The 14,814-nt window shown below is 35.5% G+C and overlaps 1 protein-coding gene across 1 annotated transcript; it reads right to left on the bottom strand.

Annotated features, from left to right (window-relative positions):
• Nucleotides 1–469: 469 nt before the first annotated feature.
• Nucleotides 470–5,202, bottom strand: LOC127115841 (aluminum-activated malate transporter 9). The gene is made up of 6 exons (XM_051047283.1): nucleotides 4,627–5,202; nucleotides 3,324–3,461; nucleotides 2,959–3,228; nucleotides 2,446–2,582; nucleotides 2,202–2,348; nucleotides 470–1,246 (listed from the first exon to the last, which is right to left on the bottom strand). The coding sequence occupies exons 1-6, from the start codon at nucleotides 5,054–5,056 to the stop codon at nucleotides 563–565; spliced, it is 1,806 nt and encodes a 601-aa protein (XP_050903240.1). The 5' UTR covers nucleotides 5,057–5,202; the 3' UTR covers nucleotides 470–562.
• Nucleotides 5,203–14,814: the final 9,612 nt, after the last annotated feature.

The following is a 14,814-nucleotide window of genomic DNA, read 5'->3' as shown; positions in this document are numbered from 1 at the left end:
AGAAATTGAAAGTTTTTCGTTAAAATCTTATTTGAATTATATTTTAATTGATGTGTCTGCATTGTTGTAAATAAATTACTAATATTTATAAATTAATAATTTTAAAAAATAAAATAAAAGTTACAACCTAAAATTTGAAAGGTGATTGTTAATGAAGAACTTTTGTTCTTCATTTATGAAAGGTTTAATTTTAATTTTAAATACATACGCAAAGTAGAAATATAAAGAATAACATTTGCAAAATCGATTTATTTGACTGATTTTGTTTTCTTTTTTGAATGATTTAACTAATTGCGTGTGTTAAATAAAATATACAAATAAAATATTTATAAATAATAAATAGAGTAGAATGAAATTCTGAAAATAATGTCTTTGAATTTTTGTTTACTTTCATGTAATCTATTTTTTATATAATCTATTTTTGTACTATCTTCAAATATATTTATTTAAATGGTAAAAAAATGATAAATAAAACAAAAAAATAGTTACATTAAGTCAACTTAGTTAGTGGCTATCAAAGACATCGATCCCATTACAAAGTGTAAGTGTTTAGGTGTATATGTCAATCCTTAAATTTGAAACAATTAAACAACCTGCTCCAACCAGATGTTACAGGTTGTTGTTGCTCAAGAGGATCCTTAAACTTTGCTTTCTCACCTAACTCTTCAAAAGCATCCACAAGGTTCTGTAACCTAGCCACAAATTCTATCAAAAGTGATGTGAATGTTGCCAAAGTTAATGAACTAGCACTTTCATATGTTTTTGATTCTTCCTGTTTTGTCATTGCATCTCCTTGAAATGAAATATGTGCAGGCCAAGATGTTTGTTTCCTCAACATGTGTTCCTCGGTAACAACATTAGCAGGTTTAATGAGGTTGTCGTGTGCAACGTTTTCTTCCCAACTTTTTGGAACTCTAACCGATCTTAAATCAAGCACAGCTTCACTTAGTGACTTGTACTCCAAGAAATGACTTTCTTCGTCCATTTGTAAGAGGTCTTGAGAATCGCTTTCGTTTCTTGGTCTGTTACCGATTTCCCAAAGTTCTGAATTTACAAGAAGGAACGATTTTTTGTCGATCTTTTGTTGTAATTCTTCTGCCGCTTCGTGTACTTCGAAAAGAATGTCTTCTTGCCCTAGTTTCTCCATCTTCTTAACTTTGTTACCTAGTTCGCGTAGAACTTTAGCTGCTTCAGAACCTACCTTCTTTAGTTCGTTGCGAAAAACTTGTCTCTTATCTGCTGGAGCCTATTTCACAAAAAAGAGGTTTAGTAATCACGCCTTTGCATAGGTTGAAGAATAGCAAATATACATGTTTAGTTTGAGAAATTTGAATACTAATCAAGTGATGCAGAGGAATTGTTGTCAAATAGCAGATGAATAAGTACCTAGAAGTACGGACACCGGACACAGACACGGACACTGACACGTCAACGCCAATAATAATTTAAATAAATAAATAAATTAAACGTAATCACAAATGTCGGTGTCGTGTCGGTGTCTGACACAAATAAAGACACTTTTTTTTCCAGAGATGTCGGTGCTACAGAGAACAGTAATATAGCCTAGCAAAATTTTAAAATTGCTATTGCTTTGTGATTCGTGATTTCACACCAAGTGTTATCAGATAGTGGCTACAACAGCTCTATAGCATTGCAGCGTAGCAAAATTTGATCTAACCGCTATTTTATGTAATTTGTGATTGACAACATTGTTAACCCTTGCGGTATTCTAGTTACTTATTATGATTAAGAAACATAACATCACATGTAGAAGCAGAAATTAATACAATTGAAGTATGGACCTCAATTGTGCAAACCGGATAAGACAGTCTCTTGAATCAGAGACTAGTCTCTTGAATCAGATAAGACTACAAAAGGCGGCAAAACTTTCCCTCAAGAGTTTTAACACTGCTACATTTCCAGTACTGGATTCCAAAAATAGGACCTCTAATTAGTCTGGAATAGACTTGAACCATTTCGTGAATTACCGTCCAAACCAGTCAACTATATTTATATGGTTACGCATCAAAATCAACCCTTCACTATATATTAAACTAATTTAAAACTCTCAATAGAACTAGAAAGTTCACACAAACCACTTTCCTAAAACATTAAAAGAGAAAAAAAAATTCCAATACAAAATTTGAAGTAAGGACCGAAATTATAATATCTAACAGAAAAAGTTGCTACATAAGAAGTACCTGTATTTCAGAAAGTATACATCCATGCATAGCCATGACCATAAATGCACAATGCCTAAGCGCTCCACTTACTTTAACATAATTCTTCCATGGATATCGAAACATTTTGTAACGACCGTGAGGTGGCTCCCAGATAGCAAAACTCATCTTCAATCAACATTACGCAAACGCAACAATGAGTCAAAAAGACGATCATTTTGTTCTTCATAAAACTGACAAAAAAGTTAAGTAGATAGAGAAATACCAATGAGTCCTCTGTGCTTGTAGATTCAACAGCCGATCTATATCCACTGTAAACTACATCATCGGAAGCTTGATACGTAAGAATTTTCGACGGCACCCTCTCGTATTCAATACAGTTAAGGTAGTTATTTACAACACCTGAAAAGAAACTTAAAAAAAGCTATTTAATACAAGAAATTAGGTTGTGAAGCAGCAACACTAAATGTCAGTAGTTTCGGTTGTTACAAATTAAGGCCTTGTTCGGATAAATAGGATACTTAAGCGTTTATCATATAAACACTTGCATATAAGCTATATGCATAACAAAAGATAAAATCAAGTCAAATTGTTTTCATATAAGTTAAGTTTTTTTAAGCTATCCCAACAGACTAATAGAAATAAACTGAAAACAAGTTATAGACGTATCATAAACCGTTTACGTCTAGATAAGCTCTTCCAAACAATATCACGGGTATTTATGTCAGTAGATAAACTTAAATAAGTAAATCCAACAAGAAAAATGATTGTATTCAACCTTCTATTGATGCTGCAACGCCCGTGAAATTTTTCGCAACAAGATTATGTAGATCCTCACCGGCCCAAATCGGATATATGCCCACATTTATGCCAACAGATACAGCAGCACCAAGGGCAATGAGCAAAAATCTATTTATAGCCGTATGAATAAATTCCCCGGTTCGATATCCGGAAACAAGAATGTAACAATATGTGATCAAGAACACGCGGAAGCCGTATTCATAAGCCTTCATTGTCGGGTATAATTTTGCGTATGTGGCACAAAATCCTACAAATCACATAGCATAATACTATCAGAAAAAAGAAGGTATAAGCTAAAGAAAAAAAAGGAGATCAAAATGAAAGTGATTCGAAAAATCAGACCTACAATGAAGATGCTAATGATTATTACAATTTCTTCCCATTCTCCAGCTAAATTTGATAGCATTCCCAATGTTAAAGCAAGTCCTCCAGCTGATAAAGTCCCTAATCCTCTGTTTAGCCCTTTGCTAAGAGTTGCTCCTACATGAATACATTGTGGTCAATTATTACTATAAGTGAAAAGTTTGTACTTATGCTTTTGTTGTTGACCCAATGGAAAGCATAATGAAATATTTGTAGGTTTAATAAAAAATAAAACTTTTCTATAAAATACATCACTGAAAAACTAAATTGTTCAATTCAAGAAAACATCACAATAAAATCATAAATAGTTAAAAATTGAGTCAATTTAGCCTAACAAAGAAAATAAAATACATAATATATTATATTAAAATATGCAAAACCAAGAAAGTTTCCTTGAAACATAATAATAATAATAATAATAATAATAATAATAATAATAATAATAATAAAAGAAAATAAAATATACATTGACAGTATAATATCAATATGAGATTAATTACTATACACTGTCAATATAAAAAGATTTACACTGTCGATTCATCACCATCACTCGTTTAGATTACTTTATAGTTTTTTAAAATAAAAATGAAATTTATTTTAATATCCAACGTCTAGAATTAACTGACAATATAAAATTCTTTTACATTGTCGATGTATTTCAATTAAATCTTATTAATATAACTTGACAATTGTCGATGTATTTCAATTAAATCTTATTAATATAACTTGACAAATTAAAACATTTTGATTGAACATATTGCTTTACACTCGCACTATTTTTAAACTGTAATAAAAATGAAGTATAACAACACATGCGAGTTTGGTGCGGGTACTTCACATTTTTTTAGAAGTAATTCATACGATCTAATCATCCTCATAAAATTAAAATAAAGTAAAATATTTCTTAAACTTGTATATTGAAGTATTAGTTTTAATAAAATCTATTTAAGTTAGTTTCCAGAGAATACTTCAAAAAAAATTCAATTTAATCTCTAAATATCACATCTTTCAAATTTTCTTTTGTTCAATCAAGTGTTTTTTTTTTGTCATATCATTATTCCTCTCGCAACAATTTTGATTCTACACTTGTTTCATTAATATTGTTTTTTACGACCAGTAGTACAATAAAAAGGACTAAATAAACTAATATATAAAAAAGATCAATAGAGTTAAACTTAATTCAAATATCGCCACGTGTAATTTAGAAAACTAGATAATGTTTGTTGCAGAAAAAAACTATGGTACACACAATAGTGTTATGTTAATGCTATGTGTTACTTACCTATGCTGAATTCAAAGACGACAACAACAGTGAGAATGGCCCAAACAGAGTATCTACCGATATCTGGAAACGGTTGTTTGAGAAAAATCAACAGCGAAATCAAGATAAGAGCAAGTCCCATTTTCGCCGAGAATATTATCTTTCTCGGATCAGACACGCCCATTTCCCACGCTCTCGCCGCCACGCGCTTCGTTTTTTTCCAAAACTCCACGATCCCATCGGAGAATCTCCGAAACGAACAGCACCGCTGTGGAAAGTAATCCTCGTCGTCGGATTCCGGTAGAGGAATACCTATTTGAGAGTAACCACCACCACCACCACCACCAACACCAAGACCGCCGCCTTTCATAGATACTAATCTCTCTTTTCTCTCCAGGAAACTGTGACGGAAGGAACCCAACTTGGGCACTCTCTGTGAAGATGCCATCATGGTGAGTTCTTTCTAAGATGAGAAATCTGGTTTTTTGAGAGTTTGAGTTGAAGATTGAAACTAAAAAGACCTTTTATCTAGTTGCTGAATTTATTGGTAATTTGGTCCCTCTTTTAGTCGTGCGTGCCCACTATTATTCCTATTTGGGGGTAAATAGCGTCCGGTCTGTTCTTTTTATACACAGATTTATATATATATATATATATATATATATATATATTAAAGGTTAATTGAATAAAGAAGAAAAACATCTCTAACGACATAATTGAGTAAAAATTACTTACATGAGAAAATTTTTAAATAAAAATCTTCACGTAAAAATCCACTTTTTTGATTTTTTTCATCTAAAATCAACTTTTCAACGTTTTACTTTATTTTATGCATTTTTTGGGCTTTATCTTTTGAACAATAAACTACTCCCGAGAATCAATTTTTGTATCTAAAAATAAAATTAGACTAAACAAATTTAAAATGAATCAAAATTAACTACTCCCAAGAGTCAATACTTTTGTTCGGAAGACCGTTGAGCCACAACAGGGTCGACGCGACCAAGTTTAATGCAAATATCTTGGACGCATCATCAATGCTGAGATAACTCAGTCGGTCATTTACGAGTTATACATGCTCATCAGGATCTCCTTTTTCGTCATAATCACCAAGCTTTTGTGGCTTCTCCATGGATTTCAGAATCTTACTTTCCAAGATTCTTATTGACAACAGGTGCTTTGGTTGCACCATGTCTGAGTGAATTTCTGCTTGATCCAGCGAAGGAGCATGACTGCCTCCAGCACCCTCGAGGCTCTGGAAGGGAAGGGTCAGAGCTTTCCTGCTCTAACACCGGTCCTTCGATTGAGGAACTTCGTCTCTTTTATGCTAGTTGGTTCTGGGATGGCATCACGAGTCTTCCTTGAAGAAACTTCTTGGATTATATTCTTACTAGAAAGAGAACTGTGAAAGCTTTCTTCCAGGCGCTGAAACCTCACTTCAAGAGCGTGTGAATTTTGCTGCCAAGTGATGTTAAACATGATGTTCAATAGTTCATTAGCACCTTGCACGCCGAGTTTGCTTGTAGAGTGTGAAGGCTAGGTAAGGCTTCAAGTTACGTAACCATATGCGGAACATGAGTCTCTATCATAGTAATTTGAATAGATCTGGATAATTGCAAAACCCGAATAAGATATAGATGCGGCAAAACATGAGTCTCTATTAGAGTAATTTGAATAAGTGGAGGATTGCTCGCTGCTAAAGTAGCACTAGCATCTTCGCACGGAATTGTGAATCTAGTAGCCTTAAATCCAGCCATCACCGAATATTGTAAGAATTGAAGATCTTAAAATATGGGGAAACATAATTGCAGTTATACTTGGATGAATCAAGACGTGTTGGAACCTTGAGCTTGATCACAAATGTTTTTTATCAGTTAATTGGAGGAGGTTATGAATTACAAAGTTTATGAGAGAATGTAAATTCATGGAAATCGTAGGAGTTAGAAGTTGATTCCCACATACGGGGCCATTGTTCTGTTATCGAACCATAAATGTGAGGAGGAGCGATAGTGTTGGCAGATTGCTGCTTTTGATACAATGAAGTGGGGGACCTACAAGGTTAGCACTTCAACTCTCAAGTCAGTATTGAAGAAGAAGAATGTAGTGAAATTGAATTTTAAACTCATTACCTAAATTTGGTGTCTTCTTTATATATAGAAAGAGGGAAATAATGAACTAGTTATTTATTAGTCGTGATTCATGGGGAGTCATTGGATGTACTTGAAGTTGAGATCTCTTGTGATTATTAGAATGATAATCTCTACGTGCTAGGAGATTCTAGAAGGGGTGGGACCCCTTCTTGGTGGTCGGTCGAGATCGATATGATTGGCCTAGAAGGGGTGGGACCCCTAATTCTAAAAAACAACATCAAAAATAACAACAATATTACTAGTACAGTAATGGAGGAATTTTCACATACGAAAAATATGATTAGAGAGTCAAAGAAATGTGTTGGTTTGAGGTTCAAGTTTCCTTATTCGAGCTTTCATCCTCCTTTTCTTACTTCGTTTTTTAGGTAGAGAGATGCAAAATGGTGTTTCGTTTGTTCAATAGGGTGCAAAAAGTTTATGAGAAATAATGAAAAATGAATGAGTGATCCGCTGTCGCACGCGGGTCAAAACGAGTGTTTTTCAAAAACGTAGTACGACGACAATTTTAACTCGGATATCGTTCTCACAAGGATTCTTGATTATTATTATCCAAAGGTAAATCGAATTAAGGGGGGGTTGTTTGGTTTGGTGTTCGATTAAGAAAAAGAGATTATTAAAAGCAATTCTTGAAATAAGTTGTTATGAAATAAGTGATTAGGAAATAATTCAATCTACTGATTCAGTTCCTACTATCATCGATTAATATAATTTTAATACCCTAAACGGATTGTCTATTCCTATTTGGATACAAACTCAATGACAAACGCGGTGAAGTTTGTGAGATGTATGATCCTATTATCCGAATTAAGCAAACGGGATAAGTTTTCATGGATTAAGTAAACATGATTGATCAGACACAAAAACGAATTAAGCAAACGTGACGTGCCTATGTTAGGATCATACAATCAACCAAATTGGATCAATATATTTCATGCAATCGAATTAAGCATACAAGAACACAAAATATCATTGAAAGGAATTAAACTAAAAATAACATTATAATAATCTGGAAATAAATTGCGAAAAACAAGTAAGTGTAAAAATAAGATAAATTATAAAAACACATTAAAAGGGAAAAATAACCAAACTAAAACATGGAAATGCATAAGTATAAATATAGAAGAATGTGCATCAAAATGCACTGATCAAATTCCCCCACACTTGAACTTTTGCACTCCGAGCAAAATTTAAAATAAAACAAAGAAAACACAAACACATCATTAGTTACTCATCCTAGGCTACAAGTTTTCTTCGGTTAAGTTTGCATCGATAGGTACTAATCTTGCACACTAAGGATATCGTAGGAACACTAATCCATAATTGTGCAGTCATAAATCTCCCGAATACACAAATCAACTCGAATCATGTTAAAGCCTAACTTACTCATCCTTCTTTTTGCTCTTTTTCATTCGGGAGCAATCACATTAAGTCCGTTATCTCCACACACCCATAGCAAGGCGACCGGTTAGTGACTCTGATCCTTTTTGCACGGGATTCTAGTACTTATGTGGCATAACCCTTTGCTTACTCATTTGTAGTTGCGGGGGATCGAACTGTAATCCGCCCTACCAAGTTCAGCACCAGAAACCGCTGAAACAACTGACAACGAGTCTTATTTTCAATTTTTTTGAAGGTTCTACATCTGTTGGGTTAAGTGACCGGGTGAGGGTCACCAAACTTAGAAGGTGCATTCCCTTTTCTTTCTCTTTTTTTTTTCTTTTTCGGAACACTCACTTATATTCATCGGCTTCCCTGCGTAGAGTGTGTGTGAGATGGTGCTGACTGCTGAAATAAACTACTCAAGAGCTGTCAGAGAATGAGAATTTAAGGCTAAAACATAATAAGAATTCAAATCAATTTCCATATGCAGGAGACTTACGGTGTTAAGACGATACCGATCTTGTGAATTTTTCCCAAGTCTCCGCAAACTAATCTCAAATTAGTCAGTCTATAGCCTAAAACTTTCAAGAAGATGCATTTTTTTATTTTTTTTATGACTGAAAACAAACAAAATACTAACAAAAACAAGGAAAACAAACGAAACAAACGATTTCCCTCCCCCACACTTAAAATAAGCATTGCCCTCAATGAAAAGACATTACTAATAAAGTAGAGAGAAGGAAAGAAAGACTCCCTAATCAAGTTGCAAGGTAGTTAGGTGCTTCCAAAGAAAGCTCCTCTATGCTGACATCTTCAGTCATTGAACTTTCATGGAATAGCTTCAAGCGCTGCCCATTGACTTTGAAAGTCTTGTTAGTACCTGCACTTTTTATTTTTACTGCACCATAAGGGAAAACATTAGTAATAACAAAAGGGTCAATCCATTTGGATCGAAGTTTCCCAGCCATAAGCTTAAGGCGGGAGTTAAACAGTAAAACCTGTTGGCCCACAGAAAATTCCTTCCTAGAAATCATTTTATCATGGAAGTGCTTAGTTTTCTCTTTATAAATCCTAGAGATTTCATAAGCCTCTAGTCTAAGCTCTTTCAGCTGTTGTAATTGGAGTTTTCTTTCAATACCTGCTTGTTGCATCCCCAAATTACAACTTTTCACCGCCCAATAAGCACAGTGTTCTATCTCAACAGGAAGATGACATGCCTTACCAAAAACAAGTCGATAAAGAGACATCCCAATGGGTGTCTTGAAAGCTGTTCTTTGGGCCCAAAGTGCGTCTTCTAGACGATGGCTCCAGTCCTTCCTGTTTGGTTGCACCATTTTCTCTAAAACTTGTTTGATCTCCCTGTTTGAGATCTCAGCCTGCCCATTAGTTTGTGGGTGATATGCAGTAGAGACTCTGTGCACAACTCAATACTTCCGGAGCAAAGCTTCCATGATGCAGTTACAGAAATGAGCGCCTTGGTCACTTATGATAACATATGGTATTCCAAACCTGCAAAAGATATTAGACCTGACAAAATCTGCAACAACTCTAGAATCATTAGTCCTAGTGGGGATAGCTTCCACCCACTTTGAAACATAATCAACAACAAGCAAAATGTAAAGGAAACCAAATGATACAGGAAAGGGACCCATGAAGTCGATTCCCCATACATCAAATACCTCACAGAAAAGCATAGGCTACTGAGGCATTTCACTCTTGTGAGTGATGTTTGTACCTGCTATCTGACACTCTTTACAAGTGCGGTAAGTCTCATAAGCATCCTTAAAAACAGTTGGCCAATAGAAACCTGAATCAAGGACTTTTCTTGCAGTCCTTTGCGGACCAAAGTGTCCGCCGACTTGAGATGCATAAGAAAATTTCAAAATGGATTCAATCTCATAGTCGGGGACACATCTCCTAATTACCTGATCACTACCAAACTTCCAAAGATATGGATCATCCCAAATATAATATTTGGCATCACTCTTGAGTTTGTGAATCTGTGATCGAGATGCACATGTAGGAAAAACACCAGCAACAAGAAAATTAACAATGTCAGCAAACCAAGGTGTAATCCCATGCAAAAGAAAAAGTTGCTCATCAGGAAAGTCATCCTGAATAGGAAAAGGATCTGCATCTCTCTCTATCCTGCTCAAGTGGCCAGCCACTAAGTTCTCAGCTCCACTTTTGTCTTTAATCTCTACATTAAATTCTTGGAGCAATAACATCCACCGAATCAATCTCGGTTTTGCATTCGACTTCTTCAACAAGTACTTTAATGTTGCATGGTCAGTAAAAACAACAACCTTGGAACCTAACAAATATGATCTGAATTTATCAAGAGCAAAAACAATAGCTAGCAGTTCTTTTTCAGTGGTAGTGTAATTTGACTGTGCAGAATCTAAAGTTCTAGAAGCATAGTAAACAACATGGGCAACCTTGTTAACCCTTTGTGCAAGGACAGCCCCAACAACATAATTAGACACATCACACATAATCTCAAAAGGGAGGGTCCAGTCCGGTGGCTGGATTATGGGAGCGGAGGTCAATGCTTTCTTTAAGAAATCAAATGCTTGTTTACATTTGTCATCAAAGTTGAAAGTGACATCATTCTTCAACAAGTTTGACAGCGGAATAGCTGTCATGCTGAAATCCTTGATGAAACGCCTGTAAAAACCTGCATGACCAAGAAAAGAACGAATCTCGCGAACGTAAGAAGGGTAAGGCAGTGTAGAAATCACATCTATTTTAGCAGGGTCAACAGAAATTCCTTTTTCTGAAATTATGTGATCCAATACAATTCCCTGATCAACCATAAAGTGGCAATTTTCATAATTTAAAACTAGATCAGATTTGATGCATCTTTCTAAAATCAAGCTTAAACTGCCCAAGCATGCATCAAAAGAGGAACCATAGACAGTGAAATCGTCCATAAAGACTTCCATGCAATTTTCAGTGAAATCAGAAAAAATGCTAATCATGCATCGCTGGAAAGTGCCAGGAGCATTGCAAAGACCAAAAGGCATCCTTCTGTAAGCAAAAGTACCGAAGGGACAAGTAAAAGTGGTCTTCTCTTGATCTTCCGGTGCAATATGAATCTGTAACTAACCTGAAAAACCATCAAGAAAACAGTAATGTGATTTACCAGCAAGTCGTTCAAGCATTTGGTGAATGAACGGTAAAGGAAAGTGATCCTTTCTCCTAGCCTGGTTCAATCTCCTGTAATAACAGGGAGTTTTTCATTAGTCCCCAAATAAGCGTATTTCAGGTTTTCAGGGAGCTGTTTCAGCTCTAAAGACGGGGGTTGCTCGATGGATGGAATGCTTGGGGAAGCCGGGATGTCAAGAGCATCAACTGAAAAAACAGCTTCATCGGCAACAACTTCACCTGTAGGAAATGTATCAGGCTGCAAGGCAGCATCAATCTTAGCATACACAACACAAAGGTTAGTGTCAGTACAATCAACACATGAGTAAATATCATCGAAACCAGATAAAGATGGAAAATCAAGTGAATATAAATCAGAAGAAGTGTCCTCAACCATCTCAGATATCAATTCCATATGAAAAACTGAATGCTCTTCCAAGGGGTGTTTCATGGCATCGAAAATGTTAAATTTTGCGACAATGTCACCAAATTCCATGGACATGGTTCCATCGTCAACATCAATTTTTGTCTTCGCCGTTTTCATGAATGGTCTGCCTAAAATGATGGGAGCTCTGCTTGTCTTAGTCTCTCCTTCCATGTCCAGAATGTAAAAATCTGCAGGAAAAATTAAATCGTTAACTTGGACAAGGACATCTTCCACTATGCCAGTCGGGCGTGCATTGCTCTTGTTCGCCAGTTGGATGATCAAACCTGTATGCTGCAAAGGACCAAGATTAAAGTTATTATAAATAGAAGTAGGCATAACATTAATGCCCGCTCCCAAATCAAGCATGCAATTCTCAAATTTACTATCCCCGATGGTACAAGGACAATAAAAGTTCCCGGATCCTTCTGCTTTTGTGGCAAGAGCTGAGTGATAGCTGAAACTTTTTTTTTTGCATGTAAATTTTTCAGATGAAGGTTTAGGCTGAATAAAAGCAGAAATATTCTTCCCAAGTTAACTCTCTCACTTCCTTTAATCCTCCTCTTATTTGTACACAAATCCTTCAGAAACTTTGCATACTTAAGAACCTGTTTAATTACATCAAGAAGCGGAATATTTACCGCAACTTTTATAAAAACATCCAATCTCTCTCTTTCCTTGTCTCCCTCATCAATTATTTTATTTTTCAGAACTCTATGTGGGAAGGGGACTAGTGGCACATACTCCTTTTCTTTAATTTTTTCAGATGAAACAAGTTCAGATGGAGTAGGTTCAGGTTCAGATGTTACCTCAATATTTTTTTTATTTTTTCAGGGGTTGTTTCTGTAACCTTTCCATATCTCAACAAAATTGCACTCATATTAGCATTAGAATCCTTTGGATTGACAACTGTTTGGGCTGGAAGCTGGTTCGACCCTTGGGCTTGCATGTTATTTATTTGAGTAGCAAGTTGTCCCATTTGCGTGTTCAAGGTCTGAATGCTAGAATCGGTCCTTTGTTGGAATTGGAGATTGTTGAAGGCCATTTGTTTGACAAGATCTTCTAAGGATGGGCCGGAAGGTGCAGGGGCAGCGACTTGAGGTGGGTTCTGTTGTGGGTTTCCATATCGAAGGTTGGGATGGTTCCTCCAATTGGGATGGTATTGTTGGTGGACAGGTCAGGAGTATTATTGTACCTGTTTTGATTGTAAATGTTGGCTGCATAAGCTTGAGGCAGCTCAGTAATGGACTCGTCTCTCAGAATAAGACAAGTATCGGTCGGGTGCTCATGAGAAGTACAAATACCACACACTGTTGTTGTTTGAGGTTTTGCTACTGCCAGCTGTTTGACTAAGGCTGTGAGCTCGTCAATTCTAGTCTCTAAAGCTTTGTTGGAAGAAACCTGAATTTGATTCACGCCTTTGCTTTGCACATAATTGTCTCTAGTAGTGAACTGTTGGGAATTAAGGGACATATTTTTGATAAGGGCTTTGGCAGCAACTGGAGTCTTATCAACAAGTGCTCCACCACTAGCAGCATCAAGAATGTTCTTATACATCGGTATCAAACCCTCATAAAAGTACTGGAGGAGTAATTGCTCGGTGATTTGGTGCTGAGGGCAGCTGGATACCAAGTGTTTGAATCTCTCCCAATACTCGATCAATGACTCATTACTCTGTCTAATACCACAAATCTCCTTTCTTATCGAGGCAACTCTGGAGGCAGGAAAATATCTCCCGAGGAAGACTCTCTTCAAATCATTCCAAGTCGTGACAGAATTCGACTCAAGATAATATAACCAATCCTTGGCAGCACCCTGTAGTGAAAACGGGAAGGCTCTCAGCTTGATGTGATCTTCGGTGATTCCTTTAGGTCTCAATGGTGTAGAGCAAACAACCTGAAATTCCTTAAGATGCTTATACGGATCCTCACCTGTAAGACCATTAAACCTTGGCAACAAGTGTATTAAACCAGATTTCAACTCAAAAGGAACAGTAACATCAGCATATTCAATACATAAACCATTGTAATTCATATCAGAAGCAACAAGTCCTCTCAGAGTTCTTTGGTCAGCCATATTAAACTCAATAGAAAAAAAATTAACAAAGAATGAGAAAACACATAACTAATTCAGCAATGCAGCAACAAATAGGAAAATACTGACAATATCCCAATTAAGAACAAACAATTGATATACGTAAAACACTATTAAAATAAAAGGGAAAAAATACAAAAACACAAAAATTAATCTAATAACGTTAATTAAAATTTTTTAGAATTTTTTTCGGAACATTTCTGAAACTATCAAAACAGAAAAAACAAACATAAAAAATAGAAAAATAAGGAATTTCGGGTTTTTAGAATGACCTCCACTATTTAGTCCCTAAATTGAGACTTTTGATCCTTGATTTTTTTCTAGTTAATCGACAAAGAATCGGAATAATTTGAGACGATTTTCTTAAAAAAAAAACAGAATTTTTTAATCCTAAAACGCAAAAACACCCGAACACAAGAAAGTTAGGACAAAAAAAATGTTAAAACACCTATGACTATAATAATAGTTAGACTATAATAATGGTTAAAATCTACAAGAATCCCCGGCAACGGCGCCAATTTGATCTGCTGTCGCGCGCGGGTCAGAACGAGTGTTTTTCAAAAACATAGTACGGCGACAATTTTAACTCGGATATCGTTCTCACAAGGATTCTTGATTATTATTATCCAAAGGTAAATCGAATTAAGGGGGGGTTGTTTGGTTTGGTGTTCGATTAAGAAAAAGTGATTATTAAAAGCAATTCTTGAAATAAGCTGTTATGAAATAAGTGATTATGAAATAATTCAATCTACCGATTCAGTTCCTACTATCATCAATTAATATAATTTTAATACCCTAAGCGGATTGTCTATTCCTATTTGGATACAAACTCAATGACAAGCGCGGTGAAGTTTGTGAGATGTATGATCCTATTGTCCGAATTAAGCAAACGGGATAAGTTTTCATGGATTAAATAAACATGATTGATCAGACACAAAAATGAATTAAGCAAACGTGACGTGCCTATGTTAGGATCATACAATCAACCAAATTGAATCAATATATTTCATGCAATCG

Source organism: Lathyrus oleraceus, chromosome 1, assembly GCF_024323335.1.
Source record: "Lathyrus oleraceus cultivar Zhongwan6 chromosome 1, CAAS_Psat_ZW6_1.0, whole genome shotgun sequence".
NCBI lineage: Eukaryota > Viridiplantae > Streptophyta > Magnoliopsida > Fabales > Fabaceae > Lathyrus > Lathyrus oleraceus.
The sequence above is the reverse complement of the archived record's forward strand: the minus strand, read 5'-3'. Positions and strand labels throughout refer to the sequence as shown.